Source organism: Dermacentor silvarum, chromosome 9, assembly GCF_013339745.2.
Source record: "Dermacentor silvarum isolate Dsil-2018 chromosome 9, BIME_Dsil_1.4, whole genome shotgun sequence".
NCBI lineage: Eukaryota > Metazoa > Arthropoda > Arachnida > Ixodida > Ixodidae > Dermacentor > Dermacentor silvarum.
In genome coordinates this window covers 118,520,492-118,543,172 of record NC_051162.1, presented here as the reverse complement: position 1 = coordinate 118,543,172, position 22,681 = coordinate 118,520,492, and the positions used below count along the sequence as shown (strand labels likewise).

The window sequence follows — 22,681 nt, the reverse complement described above, 5'->3', positions numbered from 1 at the left end:
CCGACGAAGGGCAAAAATAGCTACCTTATTGGCCTCAGCCATTGTCCTGTATCAAAGGAGATGATCATAATCAGTGTGTGGGCCGAACGCGAGCCGGAACCGAAACCCGAACCCGAACCGGTATTTTTCGAACGCGCCTGAACGCGAACCGAACCTGAACGAAAAAAAAAAAGATAAGGGTTACCGTTTCCGAACGGAATGATTCAAGCATATAAAATGACAAAGGATGCTCAAGTGTTTGCACAATTTTTCGAATAGCTGCTTCTTCAATGAGCGCTCGCTACTAGCAGATTGCTAAGACCCACGAGTTGCGAAGTGTGCGAGAATGGCGATAGGCGATGCGTGTGTGCTGGTAACCATGGCCACCTCAGCAGAGACGCTCGCGCTTCTGAAGTCGACCATGTCAGTTGTGTTCCATGGCCGAAAAGTCGTTTCAAGGGGCTCCGCAGAATCGACATTTCCGGTGACGCTCGTTAGGTCAACTTGTTACTAAAGCTAGATAAACCAGATAAACTAGAAAAATACGGAGAGCGGCGAAGACGATCTCCCCGATGAGGGATATCAACAAGTTGGGCTGCATGGCTTATTGTAACCGTAAACACTGCGTTCGCTAACGAGTGCTGTCACCTTCTCGGTGAGCGGTAACCGCGACTGTAAACGGCACGTGAAATATGATTTTGCAACGTGCCATGGTCCAATGCACGTTTGGTGCTTAGCAACTATCACATCCACTTACTCCTTCCCCGGTACGAGGTAGCCAACTGGAGATAATCTCTGGTTAACCTCCCTGTCTTTACTTTGCCTTTCTCTCTCTCTCTCTCTCTCTCTCTCTCTCTCTCTCTCTCTCTCTCTCTGGTGCTTAGCCAAGCAGAGTGCAATGCTCTGTGAGCTGTAGAAATTATTCGTGGGGCACAATGTGCGTGCTTCGACTTCTTTGTGCACCCTTAACCAGCGCAAGACTACGTTGCACGTGCAAGATGAGCAACAAAGGTATGGCTCCACACAAACCATCGTTGCTCACAGTTCAGAAGCATCAATGCGCTCACCTGCTTCTGAAGAAGCAGCAAACTGAGAGAAATATCAGACTTGAAGTTTGAAATTGGAATTATGTCATACAATGTGAATTGACGCTGTGCTCGACACCATAGATCACATGCCACTGTTCGCTCACCAGTAGTCCTGTAATAAAAAGCCAGAAGCAAAACAAAAATTAACTCACTCTGCTCCTGCCAAAGTAACGAATGTGGAAGCTACGCACAGCTTACGCTGACGCAAGGATTCTCACTAATTACCTCAGTCTTTAATATGTACATGAAAATCCCCCCATATCTGTGTAATTCATTCGTAAATTTATGCCTCCTCTTGATGAAACTTGTGCACGCACCATGACGACAAGTCGATAGTACTATGCGCTCTATCGTCGTGCGGTAGGATATAATCGGCTGCGTTGAACCAGTTTCCAGACCGCTTCGCAAACAGTTATAATTTTTTATTTCTCCGATACGGAACTGAACCGGAAGGGAATCGCAGCTCGTTGAACCCGAACTAGAACCAAGCCGTGATATTTTTTTTTCGGTTTGACACCTTGAGTCATAATGTCCATCCATTCAGATCCATGTTCAGTGGCTTCTTGAGTTCCGTCCCAGCCTATAGCAGGCGGTTCCACTTCCATACAAATAAAGCGCTCAAAGGAATGGACCGACGAACAAAATGGTGAGCGAACTTTCTACTGGTTATGTGGCGCCATCTGGCAATCAGGCTTTAAAGGATGTCGCTCATGGTACTGAAAATTCCTGAAAGAGGGCTGGCGCAGTATGGCGACCGAACCAAGCAGGGTAGGAAGACTGCCCCAAAAATTGCTGCAAAGCCTCTGAACAAAATTAATACGTATTCAGCTAATTAACGAAATTGACGAGCTAGGAAGCGTTGTTTCTTAAAACCCTTGCTAAAGCATTCCTCATGTATTACCACCATCACCCCCTTGTTTTTCCACACCCGTGTACTTAGATTTCGGTGCACGTTAGAGAACCCCAGGTGGTCGAAATTTCCGGAGTCCCTCATTACGGCATGCCTCATAACCATATCGTGGTTTTGCACTGTAAAACCCCATCATTTAATTTTTTTCACATACTCCCCCGCTGATCACGCTAAAGAAGAGTCCCGGACGATATGAAGGCAGGTGGCGCCATCTCTCTAGACAACGGCAAAGCACAATTTGCGCCCTTCTCCCTTGCTCCCGCACAGCTCTTCCCCAAACGGGAAAGTGCCGAGAGGGAGCGCCGTTAAGTCGGAATGCGCCGTTGCTAGGCGACGAGATACCAGTGGCGTCTGCGGCGGCTGGAGAGGGAACGAACTTTCCCGCGTTTTGCCGAGCAAACGCATCGGGCCGACGCTCCATCCCGCCGCAAGACGCCGTCGTCCCAACGCTGCCGGCTGCCGCGCTCTCTCCAAAGAGGGATCAAAAGCTTGCCGCTGCGGAGTTCCCTTCTTCCCAGTTATTTTCCCGTTCATTTTTTTTTCTTGTCCCTCTTTCTCCGGTTCGCCGACTGAAACATGGCGGCCGCTGTGATCAGTTCCGTCTGCTTCTTGGCGGTCTTGCTGCGTGGCACCATCTGCGCTGGCCCGAACCGAACCGGTGAGCTCTACCGCCTTCTGGGGGCGAATGTGATCCTCGCGCGGTTCGTCTCGCAAAGCTGGCTGCCCCGTATTGACCGTGTGCACTGCAGTGAAGCCGAGAGGTGTACATCGCTCCGCCCACGCTATTCTCTCGGTTTCGTATGTTCGACGTGCGGCTCTTTATTTGGCTAGATTTGTTTCTTCGTTTAATCTGCCGTCTGCGTCGTGTCTGTCGTCTGCCCCTCGAAGGGCAACGTCCGCTGGAACGCAGCTGAGAATCGTTACTTACTTCTGTTTTGTCGGTTTGTCGGCAATGTTGTTGTGAAACAAGGAAAAGAACAATGAACTGACGTTTTGTGAAAGTGCGTGACCGTTTAGTGAGAAGCGGCGTCATCTGCTTTCGTAATTTTGCGGGTCCAGATGCTAGGAGTCGTCTGCCACGAATGGCATCGGTAGTTATGCGACAATGCGTGATTAGTTTACCGTTTCTAATTATCTCTGCGTTGTGGGCAGTGATGAGACATTCTTTCGGGTCATTAAGGGTGCTACTACTACTACTATTATTTCAAAGGTCATCAAGGGAAATATACTGTGCTAAAGTTTTGTGATGCATTACTGATAAGTACCTTTCAGTGTTACAACCAGTTCAGGTGGGCTGATAGTGACTATATACTACAGACAAATGACGCATTGTGTACTAATGTCAACAATGAAGTGCGAATGTTCTTTAGTTCCAAAGAAATATTATACATGCTAACTATGGCCATGCTAGCCCTACAGCCAAAGCTGTTACCCAGCACTTTTGCGTGGCCTTCGTTTTCAGTTCAGTATCAAAACAGCTTAATATTTCATCCGTGCACTCGTTTATAGTACAATAAATACGATTCAGAATATTGTGCGAACATATATAGAGCATTTTATGTGCGTCGTTACCACAAGGCTGTAAATGTTTTGTGGTGCCTTTCTTGCTTGTTATTTGCTTACATGTAGTTAATTTTATAATTATTTGCTTTGCGTATGTTGTTATCACCCGCCAGGTAAAAATCATCCCTTTCTTCTTCTTTTCTGTTGTCTAAAAAAATTCTGTTCAGACTCAGCACCGTCTTGCGTCACCTTTCTGTATTTTCCATTCTTTCACGCTGTTTCGAACATTTTAGAGGATGCACCGGCCCCAGTTCGCATATTACTACTGTTTAATGTATCCTCTGTAAACCATGGTTCACAGTTATCAGTGCGAACAGACGAGGGACAGACGCAGGACAAGCGAACAGACGAAGAACAGACGGATAACAGACGAAAAGCAAGTAAATCTATAACCAATTTGACTTCAGCTATTTGTAAATCAACCTTCTGGTCACCTTTGTAGTCTTTTGGGGCTCCCAGGCACGGCATACAGGCACTGAGACGCTCTTTACTGTGAATAGCAGTTACGAGGTCGAAATGCTGTCTTAATCGTTTCCTTTACATGATAAAAAGCAGATGTTCGCGCACTAAGCGTCATCAGCTACTGATAAAGAGTTAGTGTTTGACACATATATGCTGCTATCGTGTATTTTATGCACAGTTCCCCAAGAGCTTATTAATCTCGTGGAGACATCGACCCACACACCACGGTTAGAGCTGCGTCGCGGGGTGCAGCGACGAAAGTAACAGCGGCAGGCGCATGCGCACAGAGCACACTCATGTTTGAGCATCGTGCGCTCGGCTGTTCCGTTCACCTCAACGTAGCCCCTGCTACTTATCGCAAACAGAAATGCGCTTACGGGCTCCTGCGCACAAGATGGTTGCAATGAGCGTTCGCACAAACGATAGGAGCGCTGATAAACAGAAGTGGACATGTCGTATTCGTTGAAATCACCTAGCAGACGACACTCGCCCATCGGGACGACTGGCGCGCATGCGCCAAATATTGCTATTTTCACAGGTGCGGTCCACGACATGGGGCCGACCGACGTGTCGCTCGTCGCTCCCGGGAAATTATTGGAATATGGCACATACCAATACTTTCCTGTATGTAACACATACGTGAACATATCCTGCACATGTATAACATACGCACGCACCTTACTGTACATACATAACTCTTAAGTTAAATGTGCACCCAACATGCAAGCCATTACACGAAAGCCTTAACTGACCGCTACAAAGAACCTCTCAAGACAACAGCGCGAACTAAACAGCTGTACTACTTATACAAAGCTCACCATGACAGTAGAAATGAAGATTTTCTTGGAAAAGCATTGGGTGGTATGTGTAGTACATCAACTAATAACGCGCAACTAGGCCACTGCTTGGCCCTTCCTTGGCCAGTCCGTGTATCAAAAGTCTTAATCTCTCATTCGTGCATTCGTTTATTTGTCACAATTTCCTTGACGAATGTTTGACGAATGTCCAAACATTCGTCAAACCTGGGATTGGACCCACGATCATACGGTCTGAATCCGAGTGCTAAAACAAGTGTGCCATGGCAGCCTTTTTTTTTTGTCAATGGTATTTATTACTAGGAATGAAATCGTATAAGTACAGGAACTATTTACAATATTTCGAGCCTCAGATGGTCATAACCAATTGCAGAAAAACCAGCTGCACGTACAAAAAAAATTACCGCCACACAACACAACATCCTTCATCCCGCTCAAAACTAGAAAGGAGAAGTTATACTCCTGGTCAAAAATGTATGCCAATTCTACTGACATCACCTGAAGAACATTTACGCCCCAGCCACTTCCCGTTCTTATATTGCTTACTTCACAGTCTTCTTGACCAAGCGGACAGATAGATGCCACTCGCATTGTACGCTGGCAAACTCGGGTGCTTTTCCACCGGTATCATCTCGCGTGCCGCAGTACAGTGTGGTCGTCTGATTATTATTTGAATGTACGAGTAAACACAATTCTGTTAGGCGGAAACACAAACCCTTTTTCCAGCATTTCTACCACTCATACAATGGTGCGCCCCGGTCGGTGTTCCTTGCAAAAACACCCCAGATGGCGCTCGCCTCCTCGGCAGCGGCGCGCCGAGGCGTAGGTGCAGAAAAAAGAAAGCTGCAGTTGCCGGGAAGCCTGGAAAACACTCAGGGATCTTTGAATGCTATCGCGTTCCACTCTTAAGGCGAATCTTAAGTGTCCTCCATTTTTTTTTTCTTTCCATCGCTCGCTGAGCGTTCCCTATGAGCCTTCTCAAGCTTCTTTCCTAGACTCCCGTGATTCTATCCGAAAGGTTGGTACTTGCTGAATGAAAAATGTACATGCGTATAGGTGAACGTAAAAGAACACCACGCGGCCCCAAAATTATTGCTAGTCATTCCATTTGCGTCTTCCCCAAACTGAAAGACTTATTGATAACTCGCAAACTCTCTTCCCTCGTCCTCTGATAAGTAGAAGGACAGCTTTCTTGCTATCTTTTACTTTATTTTGTTTTCATTGTTACTGATATTTTTTTTTGCGCACCACGATTAGAGGTGCGCTAACTTCAATTACAGAGCCAATTTTTGTATTAATCTCTACTGCATTAGAGAACCATTGTCTTTAGATAACACGTGATAAGTGGGAAAAAAATTTAACAAGGGATCGCTTTTGTTCACACCTCGTCCTCTCGTATCTGCCTTTGTAATCGACCTTCACAAAGCGAGTGCCTAATTAGCTCGATCCGCGCAATCTGCTCCTTCGCCAGAACGTCGCTCAATTTATTTTCTTCTTTGTCGACGTTAGGTCCTTTCTTTCAGCAGCCATCCCTCGCAAGCGCAGCTTTGCGAATCTCGCTTGAAAGATGGCCGATGCGAGATATACCTAAATACTCAGAATGAGAACGGAGATAAAAAAAACATAACGATGGAATTCCATGACAGCAGCATATCTTAAAGTAGCGCTCGAAAACAGCGCACGTTTTTTTTTTTTTACCTAAATTTGATAGAGGCATGACCTCTATTCAAAAGTATAGCTCCCCTGTATGTCAGGGCGAGAATTTTCGGACATCTGCACGTCGCGCCATCTTTCAAGCGGCGGCCGTACGTCCTGCCGTAACTAAATGGGGAACAGAAAAAAAAAAGAAAAGTGACATCTCAGGAACAAAATTAGTTGCCGAGAATGACTCGCGGTTATACTTACCAGAGAACAACTTGGACACCTTGGTGAAATTCCCGTAACGTACCACAAAGTACGTAGGTTCCCAGGACATTTGAATATTTTACAACGCAGCCTATGAGACTCTCGTAAGCTCTGCTTTAAGATATTAAAATGTACTGGGCATGTATACATGCTTTGTGGCACGCTACGGTAACCGGGGATTTGTTGGTCTCGTTGGCCTCTGCGCGAGACGATCGTGCGTTTGGTCTCCTAGAAACTGTAGACGATAATTCGAGCAAACTTGAGAAATTGAGCTACGAGGGCACAGATAGACTAAAGCGAACAAGTTATAATAATAGTTATCCACCTTTCTGCCATTAAATAGTTTATATATATATATATATATATATATATATCCCTCTTAGAGTAATTCAAAAACAAGGACACAGAAGGCTATTCGATGAAATGCACAGAATTGTACCGGTGTTGTGCAAAGCTGCCTAAATTCTACATTCGCTTGGAGTGAGGGGATGTAAGACTGAAAAGTCCTAGGAGACGGAACGAAACGAAAAAAAAAAAGATAAGAAAAAAAACAAAACTGTGCAGATGCCACGCACTTTGAGGATCGATGTTATGCGAAGCATTTTGCATATACCTGTCTATCTAGCATCGTTTGGGGTTCCGCAAAGCGATAGCAGGTGGACCAACGGGTCTGTGTAAATTGAGTAGTTGTGTGTGTGTGGGTCGCTAGCGTATCGTGAAGTCAGCACAACGTCGCACAATTTATACGAACGTCCTACGAGGAAAGTGCTGAGGAAAGTGCGCAGGTCCCAGAGATGTGCAGTCCAACACGGTTCACAGAACGAGGCAAATAATGCTCCGCATTAACAAGCAGGACGAAAAATGTGGACCCATTCGGTTATTCTAGCGTGGTGCATAAAGCATTTCCTATAGAGCTTTTCGAGTAAGCCAACGTCGCGAAGATAAACATTTGCAAACAGTTATTACTACTGCCTTTCATTTGCAAGCAGGTATTTCTGTCGCCTTGGGTAATTTGTCAGTCGGTATTGTAACCACTGGGGTTCTAGGACCGATAGTGCCATCTATGAGGTATATTTTGAATCGTCAAAGTGTCGCGAAAAACAAAAGTGGTATTTTAAAGTTAAGCGACACACATGATATTCGCAGATGTATTTTACATCATGGCAACATTCGTTGCCACTGGGATACAGGGTCATTATCTGATTATCAGTAACATCCGATACTGTTACAAAAGAGAGAGAGCAAGGAGAGGAAAGGCAGGGAGGTCAACCAGAAGAGCGCCCGGTTTGCTACCCTGCACTAGGGTTAAGGGAAAGGGGGAATAGAAAGAGAAAAATAGGGAGAGAATGAGCACTGAGTAAACGTGGGACGATGTACAGGGACACTATAGGCGGTCTCTTAAACCGGTGCACTTCAAATACTGTTACAACGTTTTCATAAGTGTGCGGGCTGATATTTTTAGCCTGCATGGCGGCAGTTTGGTATTGTGCGCGAGCGTGAAGCTGAAAGCGACCAATCTGTTTGCCTTGCTTAGATTATCTTGGAAGGAAAAGCAAAACATACCGTCATAACGCTTGATCTGTGCCATGGTCTCGTGTCGACGCCCCGCCTCGGACGTCGCTCCCGTCGCGAGTAAATTCCCGGATCGCTCGACAAATGGTTCAAAAGATGCCGTCAACACAACACTAAAGGCTGATTCACACTAGGCTGACACGGCACCGATTTCGGTCTGCCGACTGTTGGCGACAGCGTTTTCCTTCCTTTAAACCGTTGGCCACAGCGTTTTCCGTCCTGTAAAGTGCTCGCGTCATCAGCCCGCAGACAAAAATCGTTCTCGTGTCGGCCTAGTGTGAATCAGCCTTAAGCGACTTCGTCATGCTTCAAGAAGCTACGCGCCGGTGCCCGCGCCATCTGCAGCTTCGTTCCCTTGAGAACACTTTCGCAGTAGGATATGGGAATTCTATACGGCGCTGCTCGGAGACTGGTCAAACCAATCGCCACGATAGACACAACGTGCAGGCTTTTCAATGTCGCTCGACGAAAAGTGATAGACACGTTTCGTAGAGTCACGAGGCACATTCCAATATTTGACAGAATAATGCAAGCTGAGCACACACTGTGCACAACGAATAGAACGCAGTGTCCTGAGGGCTCTCTGACTCTCCAGCGACAGGAAAACACGATTCGTCAGACTCGGAGCCCTCAGTAAAGCGTCCGCCATTTATACGATGCTTCCGCTTTATAGGTTTGCCGTTTATTACGATTGTTTTCCCTTCACTTAGGCTGTTTCCTAGTTACTATGGGTTATACATGTCCTTTTCGGTTCTTTGTTGGGCAAAAGATGCGGACGATAATCTTCGAAAACAACCGGGTCTGCATCGAGCGCGACGCGAGGTTTTCTTTTTTTTTTTTTACTGGGAACAGCACCGTCGGCTGTAATCTAAACGAGCAGCGCTCGATGTAACTATCGTTGAAGCGCCTTTAGCAGACGACGACCATCGGTGTCAGCTTTCGGTCCACTCTATTTATAGCCTTCTCCCGTTTTGCCAGCCTTGCAGAGTCAACAAGCGCTCTCTTGGTTTTACCGGTAACCTGTTGGGCATAGAGAAAAACAAACACGTTCGTTTCTTTCGCCGCTTCAAGGACATCTGAAAACGTTGGACTGCCAGCTTTTGAACATACACAGACGCACGCACGCACACACACACACACACACACACACACAAACAGAGAGAATGCGGGCACCGGAAACACAACGCTTCTCACGATGACTGTTGGCGTTATTGCGATTAGCATTCAAGCAATGTATCGACAAACCGTAAGACTGAAGACTGTTGTTTACTACTTGTAAGGGGGCAGAGTAGGCAACGAATGTTAATCGTATCAATAGACGCGTACGCCATAGTGCCGTCACTAAGAAACCTTCCCTAAACGCGGCCGTTTTGTCCCGCTGGCGTTCACAGACCACACGGTCGACAGCTTTGTATGCTACAAAAGAAAGATTTACTAAACGCGGCCTCCCAACCACAGCCAGTTATGACCCGCTGGCACTGTAGAATCAGTGTTCAGCATACATGACTTCGAATGAACTACGGCGCGATTGCCTAGGCGTCTGTTGCAGGCTCTAAATTTATATTCACGTCAGCTAGAACAGCAGGCATTCTCACTTTTATCCGCTGAACAACAGCTGTGGAGTGCGCTCGCAGCAATTACAGAGCGCCGTCATTAAAGAGGTTAGACACCGGCAGACCAAAAAAGTTCACCGACAATTACGATACTCCCTAATGCGATACTCCCTAAAGCCCCTCGTGCGCGGCACTACGCTTTTCTTATCACGCTTTCGCCATACCCTCCTCCGCTTTCCGCCTCATGGTTCCGCTGCACCCTCCTCCTCGCACTCTCCTCGCTCTCGCCGCTTTTTTCATCATCTGCTGCTTTCGCTCTCGTCTCTTGCTGGCGACCTCCATTTCGGACTTCCTCTACCTGAAGCTTCGCTTCTCTGTCGCCTTTGGTTAGGAGTTGCCTTCACAACAGCATACTCTACATTAATTGGAATGACCGGCAACCGAAGAACCTATCGACCACCTGTTGCGCCACTGTCCACGATAGTGACTCAGAAGGACAAAAACTTGCTAACGCGCTACAAAAACTGGACAATCGGTCGCTTTCCGTGCAGGTGCTGCTGGAACGCCGCCCCTTTCGCTCGTCGACCTGCAAAGCGGTGAAGGCGCCTTTGCGCTCCTTGAGGACGACGGGCTTGTGTGAACGTCTTTGACTAATAGTGCAAAATCACACGCGTCAGCGAATTCACCGCTAATTTCCTTCTTTCCTTCCCTGCTCTCTCTCTCCCTGTCATCTTCTGTTCCCCTTTTCCATTCCCCCGGTGTAGGGTAGCTAACCGGACGTTATTCAGGTTAACCTCCCTGCCTTCTGCCTTTCTCTTTCTTCCTCCTCCCCATCTTTTGCTGGGCTCGGTCGCTCGGTATACGCCGAGACTCGCCGCCGGAACGGGAACTTTAGAGCTGAGCTCTAAATGTGACCGAAGTAGCCACAGAAAGCTAACAGCATCAAAAAAAGCAAAGCCGCTACCTACGCGGCAGCAAGGCGCGACTGGCATCAAAAACATCGGATTGCAACCTAGCTCGATGCCGAACGAGTGTGCAACGCGCGCTGCGCGCGAAGTGAACGCTGCGCAATAAGGATGATTGTTATTACGATGACGATAACCATTCATTGGCATCTCCTTTGAAACGGGGAGATGAAATAGTCGCCTAACCTGCTTTAGCTAATCAGGTAACTTATACATGCTTATCCGTCTTGCAGTTTGCCTATCGCTCCTTAACATGTTTTCTTTTCTTTACAACCTCTATATCTGCTTTGCACAGTTACCTATGCCGGTAACGCATACGGTCCTATCAACCTCGTTCCTGTTTTTTTAGAGCGCAGCTCTTAGGCGTCCGTTCCTTCTGAGAGCGTCGGTGCTCTCGGAGCGAATGAGCTCAGCGAAGGATGAAAGAGCGAACACGGAGCGCAGCCGGGGGTGAAAGACGGTGATAGCGAAGAGAGTGCAATGAGGAAAACGGAGGAGGAGGAGGGTATGACGAAAGCGTCAGAAGAAAAACGTAGTGCCGCGCAAGACGGGCTCTGTGGCGGCGATGGCTACGAGATGACGCCAGAGTGGCGAGCGTCAGACATACGGAAACAAAGCGCTGCATGAGCGGAGGTCTGTCTGCGGCGGCTGCAGTGAATCGCACCCACGCGTCACCCACGCGCTGCCTCCCGCGATCTCCCGATTAGCGAGGCAGTCGCGCCACCACTGCGCTCCGTTTGCAACGTGCCGCACGAGACAGATGGTCCGCGCCGGCCAATATATCGCGAAATGAAAACACCTATAGAGCTGGGCTCAAATTTCGCGTGTTGGAGTATCGTAATCGTCGGTGATTTTTTTTCAGCACTACTCTAACGTATGTCGCTTATCTCGACTGCTGACTGGTTGATGCTTCCATCGGCTCTAAATCTCAGCCCTTCTGAGGCGTATGTTACCGACGGGTCTCACTGGGTGAATCCCTTCGCATTCCATTGGGATGTGCTGAGTTGATTCCGGATTTTCGCAGCAGCAGGCACATACGCCTCATCTTGTTACAAAAAGTTCCTCCGGTGTGCCGTTTTTTTTTTTTTTTTTTATTCTTAGGCTACCAGCTCGAGCCTCAAATAGCAAGGCACTGCCCTTTGTGACATGGTAAACACTTTCCTTTATGATCTTCCCTTGTCATTCTTTTATATATCCATGCTATTTTTTCCACCCTATGCATTCTATTTGCTGTCTGTGTTTCTCCCACTTCCTTTTCTATGACTCCTGGTTGCGCATTTACACTTTCAATTACCCTGTACTTGGTTGCCAAGTGTATTGACCTCTTCCTCCATTCCGTTGCCACGCTTTCGAGGTACAAAACGCTTCTGTACTTCAGCCATCCTTTGATTCTCATCAATCTGCCCTAGTTCTTCATTAAATATAATTTCGATCTGCGCGCGGCCGCAACGGACACCATTCCGGACTTCTGGTGATTCCGAAGAGGTGCTCAGAGGGAACGCGGTAGCTCCTGTTCACGGCAGCCTCTCGATTCATTTTTATTTGTTTTTGGGATGAAATTGCAAGTGTTGGAGACTGTCGTTATATCCGGCTTCTATCCACGAACTACAATTTCTTTTTCAATGATCGGAGGATGATTACGCGAGGGGTGATATTTAAAAAAAACGTTCCGAGAATCTACCTTTCGCCAACGTGCCTAAACAGCCAATATACGAAGAAAAAGAAATAGCAACAGAACCGCACTTTCCGCAGTATCTGCAAATAGACACAAGCCCATCAATCAAATCAATCCAACAATAAAAATTACAAGAACATGCTAAGTATCTTACGCTGATACAATATCACTTTAATTAAAGGGGGTTATCAAGGCTTTTAGTGCGGATTGCTATAGCCACGCCTTTCTCCGTGGTGTCGTGCCACATACCAATTAACCGACAGTATACCCACAGAATGCGTGGTGAAAGTTAAATGGTGAGTTTCATTGAAATGCAAGCTTAACTATTACCTTTTCCCATGTTTTCCCTAGCTTCATTCTCAGAGAAAACATAAGGAGAGTTCGATTTTGTGTTTATTGGCAATCTAAACGTCGTAATGAAATTCCCCTACGTTTTCTCTGGCTTCTACGTCTGTTACTTCGTAGGGTCGGGACTACCGCAGAATCAGGCCACTCCGATTGCCAATTCTTCTCGACCTATCTCGTATAGACACGCGACCTTTCAACTTCGACCTTGATCGAATTTCACGACCCTGTAGCGCAAAATATTACGCAGGGGAAGTTGTATAGGGGGTCATCTTCGCGCAATACCATGGGTCTCACGAGAGCTTATGCACTGCACAGTCCCTGTAGCGAATGCAAACGTCGTGCCGTAATTACCACCAGCGCCGACAGAGGGCGTAATTTCTTCGGCACTCCGGATACCATCGGGCGTCGTTTTGAATGTGTAATGACTCGAGGGGGGAAAAAAACAACTCGCCGGGTTGTTCCTTTTCCTCTCTACACTATCGCTACATAACACCCGCCATCGTGATGATCACATTAGCGATTCTGTACGCATCGAGCGCGAGTATAGAGCGGGCCTAATTCGCCATGTCATGCTCCTGGTTGCTTAATGAATTTTGACGTTCTCGTTTTGCTTCACGCGCTGGCCGACATGGAGCGCTTTCGACAAAAATAGTTGAGCCCATGTTGCTCCAAACGAAAATTGGAGAAAAATATATTTCCGACCTAATTATAGATTCAGCGATAGGTGTCCTCCGTGGCAGACATTCTTTAACGTTAACGAATAACACGCTCACGCGTTGACAAGCTTAACTAAACTCATTGATGAGCTTCCTTCGTGTTTGTCTACAGTTAATAGGCGGCGATAAATTCATAAGCATGCGTTTTCAGCTCATCTTAGATCGCTTCTCTACGATAAATTCGAGCGCGTACATCTCCGTTTAAAACGTTTCTTATATAAAACTGAGTCCAACTCACGACGCGAACGTAGAGCCTTGTCGTTAATCAGCTCGGCAGCAACATAGGCTCCACAGCCTTTGTACGAATACCGTCATGTTGTACATAGAAACTTAAGCCGTATGCAAGCGGGTGATATACGCATGACAATATTTCAATTGAAAGTGCAGCCTTCGTTAAAGACGTTACGTTATCAAACATTTTAGAAAAATGTAGCACCTACTCAAACGTATCATCCATATCGCCGGCGTACAATGGTTTCCAGTGGATCAACTCCCTGACTTAAATATAGTAAGACTGACTTTCAGCACTTCTGTTTCATAACAGTGACGAGTCCTGAACAGCATAGATGTTATTTAATAACACAGACCCTCCGTACACGCTCAACGCGTCATATATTCCTTTAAACAGGCGCGTTTGTTTAAAGTTATTCAATAAAGCTTTTATACACCAACTCAACGAATTTGACATCATAAATGTTTACGAACTTTAGGATGCCATTCCCTAGCATCCTGTGCATTGCATGACAAGTTATTTCATAAATTTCTTCTTAACAACGCCCGCCTTCGTAGGTGGCTCTTTTTACCGCTGGAACTTCTCGTAGCAGGCACTTAAGAATATCCGGAACCGTAGTTCAGGCACATAAAGTCCAAGAATTCAGTGATATTTTGTTTTAATTCAGAGACTCAATGTTCTCTATTACCATTCGCATTAATGATTCAGCGCACCTTCATGAAGGCGCGAAGGCTTACAGTCAATCTCACACGAATTCCGGGCAGTGCATCGAAAGCCTATGGATCCCCTAAGTAAACCAGAAGAGAAACAAAACAAACGTTCCACCGTTGTTCGCTGAATCCCCTACTGTCCACCTATGATAGCCCTCCAGGCGCCGCCAACTGAACGGAAGCTTCGCGGAAGGATTAACAGCACAAAATGGGCAGGTACGTACACCTGTCTTCTCTGGAACACGTGATCGAATCTGTCGTTACTGGTTCGCTGACGCGCGCTCTAACCTTTTCCATACTGCGCGGAAGTGGTTCAACGTAGTAAAGGACGGCACTCAAGCCATGCGTTCTCGTCCCTAATGCTCCAACCCTAGCGAGCTTCCCCATATGCATTTCTCTCAAGCGGTGGGGCGAGTTTGCCAACGCTTCGCTTCTGAATCACCCAGTACTAACAGGTAGCCTCACTCGACCGCACGCCACCACTAGGAGAAAAAGAGAACTAAGCAAAAGCCAGGGCTTTCACCGACCGTAATACCTGCGGCGGCTTCTTAATGGATCCTCGGGTTACTCAGCTTCGGTTTCTTTTCTTTTTCTGATCAGTGACGCGGTTCTACTTCTGTTCCTCTCCATTTTATAGTTATTATAAATTTTGTTTCTTTCCAAGGACGGTGTTATTAAGCAGCGTTTGGTTCTGGCGATCTGGTAAGCCCGAAAGTTATGAAGATAAGGTGAAGTGGAGGCACTGAGGTTAAGTGATTTTCTTCTTTGACTTAGGGGAGATCGCAGTTGTTGTGTATAAAAGAAAGAGGCAAAATGCATTCTTAATCTCGTTCTAGTTAGGTTCACGCTAGAAGTTGGAAATTTCTGAAAATTTCTCCTTTTCATATATGTACCTAGAACTGAGTTAGGAAGAAGAAAATTCAAACATTACAGACAACAGAAACCTTTAGAAATAAAATCGCAAAAAAAACTTGAAAGGCGGCTCCAAATAGTTGAAATTCTTACATTTTTTAAACCTGCATAACAATAATGCGCGGAATTATTTTCCAGTGAAATAGCCACTTATACCCGTGACAGTGTTCCACATACCTGTATCTATTACTTAGAACATTGTCCCACGCACCTGTAACAGGAACCATGTATAAGTATGTGGGATGATATCCCGAAATTAAGCATTTGGGATAACGTCCCATATTTCTAAACACGGTTCCAGTAACAGGTTTTGGGAAGGGTAGTCCAGATATTAAATACAGGTATGCGGAACACTGTCCCGGGTATAATCGGCAATTTCATTGGTACATAGTTCCAGGTGTGTATAATTTCGTGTGAAAGCAAAAAGTAAAACAGTTCAAATATATAAAACGCCGTTCTGTAACTTTCGTGATTGTATGCGGAACGCCGCTCCATGTGACTGAAAAATATTCGCAATACATTTGCAAAAAAGTAAAAAAAAAACGAGGTTTGCCTCCGTATTCTAAAATCGCCGTTGCCTCGCGCAAAGAGGACGCCACGCTTTTCAAGAATTGCCGTGGATGATCAAAAAGCCCAGTCACCACTTTTGTCGAGCCGGTGGAGCTGCTATCTGTACTATCTCTACTATCTCTACTCTACTTTTTTGGGGGGTCGAGTTGGAGTGCCAAGTGGAGAAACGTTCTAGAATGAGGGATGCTTTAATGTTTCCGCTAGGCAGGAAACACTTCACTTCTGCGCACGGCACCGACCCGAGAAAAAAAAAAGTGATGACTTCCGCCTTCGCCACTCAGCAAACGGAAGTAGCGGGTGTCACGTGATGGCAGAGCTCTCGGCGACATCTCGCAGCGGGCCCGATAGCATGGATGAAACCAACCGAACCCGTTTCGAACCAGCTGAGTACGGAGTCGCGTGTCAGAGTGATCTAGTGCTCTCGATAACGGCCAGCCGAAGATAGCATCGGAACATGTGTGTCTTCGCATTTTTACGTCATCGAAATGCGGCCGCTGCGCGGCAGGGAATCGACCCGCCACCTCGCGGTCAGCGGCAGAAAGTCATAGTCAGGGAGCCAACGCTAAGGGTCCTTTTGATTGATTTTTTTAACGTGTACGCCATAGGTATAAGAATACAAGTCATCATACTCAGTATATTCGACAAAAGCCTGGTTAGGCATGCGTTTATATAGGGAGGGTTTCGGGTCATACGAATTAGGTCGCACATTCTCCCTGACTGCTTTTGGCGAGCTTTTATATGACGCGGTACCCAAGCCTATCGAGTTTCCCGTGTAAACAGAGTCTGCCCCTTCGTGCACATATCCCGCGGGCTGCTATAATAGGACGCGGAGAGCGGATGTTTTCGCCACGTCGTCACCGCCATCATCATAGCCGGCGAGACAGCAAACGAGGCACCCTAAGGCTTGCCGACGAGGAGTGGTAAAAAGAGAAGGGTAAACAAAGAAAATCAAGCGGATCCATTTTTTTTCTTGCAGTATAACGCCTTATGAGCCGGCGAAGGTGTATATCGGCAAACTACACCCTTTTGTTTTGCACCAAGAAGCTCGAAGTGGAAAACTAAGATTTTATTGCAACAAATTACCGGACACTAGTGAATTGCACGACATGTGACTCTTTTGTGAAAAAACATAGAGACAATGGCATTTTCGGAGACGTAATAGTTCACATTCCCGACCAGCTGAGTGTTGTTTTTTTTTTTCTTTTCTCTCTCGTTTTCTTGTAGTATAAATACTACTTCTACAGCGTTTGCGTTTCTATAATGATTTGTCTTTATTAGTTCTTATGCTTTGTACTGTTTCTATACTCCCTGGTGCACATGTACCCACTCCTGCTTGCGCCCAGAAAGGGCCTGCAGTATCGGCAAATAAATAAATAAAATAAAATAAGTTAAACTTGCGGGGGGGAAATAGTGTGAAAGGAGAGCCGAACGACACCTTCCTTTTTCTTTTTTTTTTCTTTCTCCTTGAACCATGGCGCTCTACGAACTATCTAACTACAAACTGTCTTGTGTTACCGTTATTTTCGCGCGTTATTAGCGTAACGTTGCATTCTTTGCATGAAAGTAGCGAGCGCAGAGTTTTCGAGAAAGGAAACGCAAGGCAGATGACGATAACTGTTTGGGGAAAAGATACGCTTCAAGGGGAGTTACTTTTTTTTGAGTGTTCGAAGTTAGAAAAGACGAGGTGGTAAACTTGCGCCGTAAAGCGTATAAAAGGGTTTAAAAAGGGAGTCAGACGCCCTTTCGCTTTGCCTCCGAGTACGGCGCTGTAACTGCATGCGGGGGAAAACGGGAGTAAACTTACCCTTTTGTATCACACCAAAAAAAAAAGTGGTCGCAGTTTCACCTGAAAGGCGAAGCATCAATTGCGATAGCAAATTTGTAGAGAGCTATACGGAGTAATGATAGTAGCTTTATCAGCTGTATAAACTTGGACATGCAGCAGCACCGGCCACACGTAGAACTAATGTCGACGCCGTCGGCGTTTTGCCCGCGTTCGCACAAAATGCGTGCGGCGTTGCTGACTGGTGGCGGAGCCTCTGATATAAATAGGCACTTGGTGCCGCAGCTAAAAGTTACCTCCCTTCCCTCCCCCCCCCCCCCACCTCCTTTCGCGCGTCGGAAGAAGGCGCGTTTGCTCTACATATATGGTGATTGTAAAGGAGGAAAGAGACGCCTACTTATGCAGCCCTTAAGGGAGCACGGCGCAGAACGCGCGTTTGTTCTCCGCCGTGGGTTCACTCCCCGTGAAAGCGCGCGTCCCTTGCGCCCTTTCACTCGCACATACAGCGTTCGGCGCGCGGCGACGATTTCATCTCCATTCACGTCATATGGAACCTCACGGCAACGGCGACGACGGCAGAAATCTGCTTTGGAGTGTCCATATAATTGCTATCGCAATAAAAAAAAAAAACAGGGTGAGAAAACACACACCAATGACACCCTTTTGTTTTTCGTCTGGAAACAGCGGGTGGTAATGGATGACAAGGAGGCGAAGCGGTAAATGACACCCTTCCGTTTAGCACTGCAAAGTTCGAAGAGAGACGAGACAATGAGCTAAAGCTGCCCCGTAAAGCGTACAAAAGAAGGGAAGGAGAGAAGAGTGCCTTTCGTTCCGCCTCAAAAAAAAATGGCGTAATAAAGGCAGATAGTAAAAGACACCGTTTTTTATATCGTTTAACGACACTGCGACCGAAGCGAGAATAGACAAGCTAAACCTGCGCCGTGAAGCATATAAATAGAGATGACGGGAGAAGCCGCAGCGGGCAATATAGCCCTAATATCCGTTCGCCCTGGATCGGTCGCTATATCAGAACGAGGAACATCAACAGAAAGAAAGAAAGAAAGAAAGAAAGAAAGGAAAGAAAGAAAGAAAGAAAGAAAGAAAGAAAGAAAGAAAGAAAGAAAGAAAGAAAGAGAGAAAGAAAGAAAGAAAGTGGAAGCCCAAATTGGTTTTCTTTCTATTTCATTCTTTCCTTCAATCTCTCTTTCTGTCTATCGCTGTCTCTTTCCTTACGGTGACTTGAGACGCCCTTCTGGAACGCCCGACGATTACGCTGCGTGTTTGGCGGCCCAAACTCATTCATGCAATCTACAGGAAAGCTCAATGTTGTTCTTTGCCTGTTTTTTTCCCTATGATTTTGCAGTGGTTTCCACGAAAACGCGCGTAGTATGAAGCTAACTGACGTACACAGCCTTCAATGTATCAATAATTAACCCCACAAAGCCCTGGCACCACAGCACATCGAGGAAAATTATAGCTGGTTCACCTTCTTTTTTTTCGTTGTAAGATTATATTCGTGCCAAAAAACAATGTTTTTTTTCAGTAGAAATTTATTCGTATAGTTGTTAATTAATTAGCGATTAGCTTGCTTAACCATCCCCAACTGAAATTTTCCTCCAGCGTGTTTGGCGTCTCAAAACGCTACTATGGATCTGTTTTGTGTTTGTTTATTAGTACAGTCACGGAAGCCATTGTCATCTCATGGCGGGAAAAATAAAAAAGTCGTTCTGAGCAGTCTCGTGATTTGGACCCACGGCAGTTTCACCTGATACCTGATATAAATCTTCATAACGCCGCACGGAAGTGGTCTGCCAAATAAATAAGCTCACTTTTCGTGTTTAGTTTCCACTGTTATTATTATTATTATTATTATTATTATTATTATTATTATTATTATTATTATTATTATTATTATTATTATTATTATTATTATTATTATTATTATTATTATTATTATTATTATTATTATTATTATTATTATTATTATTATTATTATTATTATTATTATTATTCACTTTTTATGTGTGCTATAACTTCGCCCTTGTCCTGTCTCGCTCTCTCAGTTTCGGGATGGCTCGCAGTGATAAATCTTCCAGCAACGGAGCGAATCGTTACTTAGAAAATACGTTTTATTATATGTGCAATTCCTTTCTGCCCCCTTTTTTTTCTATTGGACTTTTTTTATTTCGTGCAAGGCACACGGCGGTGGCGCCTGGCTCACTAGGTTTCGAGCGCACGTCGCGATAAATTAGCCTCGGGAGGATTCACCGCTATAGCTACAGGGATTTATCGACAGTCGGGTCGGTATCCACGGCAAGTCGTATTTCTCCCGGCAAGCATGGTTGCGTGCAGAATACATCCAAATACGACGGCCGGTTGTAAAGATGGTTTAGTTGGATTTTTTTTATCGACGCCTTCTTTCCAAACACTCCCAGACTTTGCCGGCCGTGATTACTGCTGTCTTAATGAATAGAGCATTTGCGCGCAGAACTGCCTAGTCAGGCACAGGTTTGCATTGGCAACAGACGGAAGTCACAGATGGAAGTCACAGAAGGATGTCACAGATGGATGTCACAGAAGCATATTTTCGAAAGTGAGAAGGAAACGGACGTAGTAGCATGGCAGCGCTATCACTGATTAAAAAAAAGTTGTCGCAGTTTCACCTGAAAGGTGAAGCACCAATTGCGATAGCAAATTTGAAGAGAGCTATACGGAGTAATGATAGCAGCTTTATCAGCTGTATAAACTTGGACATGCAGCAGCACCGGCAACACGCAGAACTGTTGTCGACGCCGTCGGCGTTTTGCCCGCGTTCGCTCAAAATGCGTGCGGCGTTGGTGACTGTTGCCGGAGCCTCTGATATAAATAGGCACTTGGTGCCGCAGCTAAACGTCGCCTCCCTTCCCTCCCCCTCTCCCCACGGCCTTTCGTGCGTCGGAAGAAGGCACGTTTGCTCTACATATATGGTGATTGTAAAGGATGAAAGAGACGCCTACTTCTGCAGCCCTTAAGGGAGCACGGCACAGAACGCGCGTTTGTTCTCCGCCGTGCGTTCACTCCCCGTGAAAGACGCGCCCCTCGCGCCCTTTCACTCGCACATACAGCGTTCGGCGCGCGGCGACGATTTTATCTCCATTGACGTCATACGGAACCTCACGGCGACGGCGACGGCGACGGCGACGGCGACAGCGACGGCGACAGCGACGGCGACGGCGACGCCGACGGCAGAAATCTGCTTTTGAGTGTCCATATAATTGCTATCGCAATAAAAAAAGAAGTTTCAGTCCCTGACTGGTTTATCGTTACCCTGGGGGGCGCACATATATGAATGTGGTTTCGAAGGGATAAACCTTCAGCTGTAAGTCAGTGCTGGTCCTGGTTCAATATGCATTGCCTCCGTGCTCATCCAGTTACAAATAAAAAGAAACCTTTGTTAATAAACGTGTAGCTACATTATTACACGTGTGCTGAAAAAAAATCACCGCCCAAGCACTCCGTATAGATGGTTAACCAGCGAAGCTGAAACGTGCGGCCCCGGTGTTTATGACTGCGTTAATCCCGGCGATTTGTTAAAGTATTACTCACTTATTGGTAACGTCTTTGTGTTTCTTAGTGAGGTTACACACACGTTCGGCTGCGACGGAGAAAACGACTTCACTGACGGTATGCCCTAAGACCACCGTTGACGCTTAGGTTCGATGTCCCGAGTTTGCTCGGCGGGCTGGTTAGCAGCATTCACCCGCCATTGCCGCTTGCGATTATTCGAAATTAGATTACTTCAAAATTAAATCTCTCCGTAACGTAAGACAATGAATGGCTCATACCCCCTTAAGCAATGGCTTATACCCCCGTAAACGCGGCTTCCCCATTACGACGACAGAAGAGAAGTGAAATCCTACGCTGAAACGATTAACGGCAACGCAGAGGCAGCTGTGGAAGCAGACGACGATGAGGAACGCGGGAACAGAGGTACGAGGGCGTGCCGAGCCCGAGCACGAGCCAACCAGCCAGCTGTGGAAGAAGACGACGACGCTCGAGCCAATGCTGACGATGATAATTTTCTGTACACAGGCGACGGACAGACTCTTTTTCGTTTCGCCCAGCCATATAATGCTTCGCTTTAAAAATAGTCCTTAGCCAATGTGGCTTTATTACCTTATTAGAATTAGCTTTCATCCTGAAGGATGTACGAAATGTTTCCCTTCCGTTATTAGAACCAGCGCTTCCTCTATTTTTCATCAATACTTCTTTTTGGGCGAGTTGGTACATCTTGAAACTTTGGGTAACAGCGCAAATTTTTCAACGCCAGTGCAATCGCCCGCTCTGAAATGGGAGCCGCTTCTCCGTCTTAGTTCAGTGAGTTGCCGCGATGTGACGCTACCCAGAGGGTACGACTGCATGCGTCACGCGTGCGTCTGAGCCAATGAGCGTGCGCCGCTGCCGTCCCGGAAGAGATGCGGTAGGCGCTTCGCGCGTCTGCCAGGATTACTTCCTCCAACTTCCGCGGCGCCACCCAGAGGGTACTCTCCCCCACGACCGTAAAGCAGGCGCTAGCGCTAGCCGACGGGAGAGAGTAGGAAATATTAATAGGAGAGGGTGGTGAACCGTTGGATCGGCCGCATCTTGCTGGCATAGAAAAAAATAGAGGAGACGCTGTTAGAACACCAAACCTTTTTCTTTTTTTTTTAACTGTAGGACTACGGTATATCGTACCGGGACGATACAACTTATTCATGTCTCCAATGCATGCATATAGAATCTAGAAACTGTGCGCTTCGCAGACAACTGCAGGCCGTGAAGCTCCGTAAAGGTAAGAGCCCAGGAAACGCTACAATTCTAGACCTCGTATAAGGATTTGTCTCGCAAACAACTCACGAAACCACTAATTTTTCTCCTGTAAAGCGTGCTCTGCCACAGGCACGT

General features: G+C 46.4%; 1 protein-coding gene across 1 annotated transcript in view; it reads left to right on the top strand.

The window, feature by feature from the left end:
* The first annotated feature begins 2,425 nt into the window (after positions 1 to 2,425).
* The window catches only part of LOC119464161 (uncharacterized), a 66,307-nt gene continuing 46,051 nt past the window's right edge, over positions 2,426 to 22,681 (top strand). Inside the window, exon 1 of the mRNA XM_037725012.2 lies at positions 2,426 to 2,635. Coding sequence (XP_037580940.1) covers positions 2,554 to 2,635 — 82 coding nt within the window. The 5' untranslated portion in view covers positions 2,426 to 2,553. The remainder of the gene's footprint in view (positions 2,636 to 22,681) is intronic.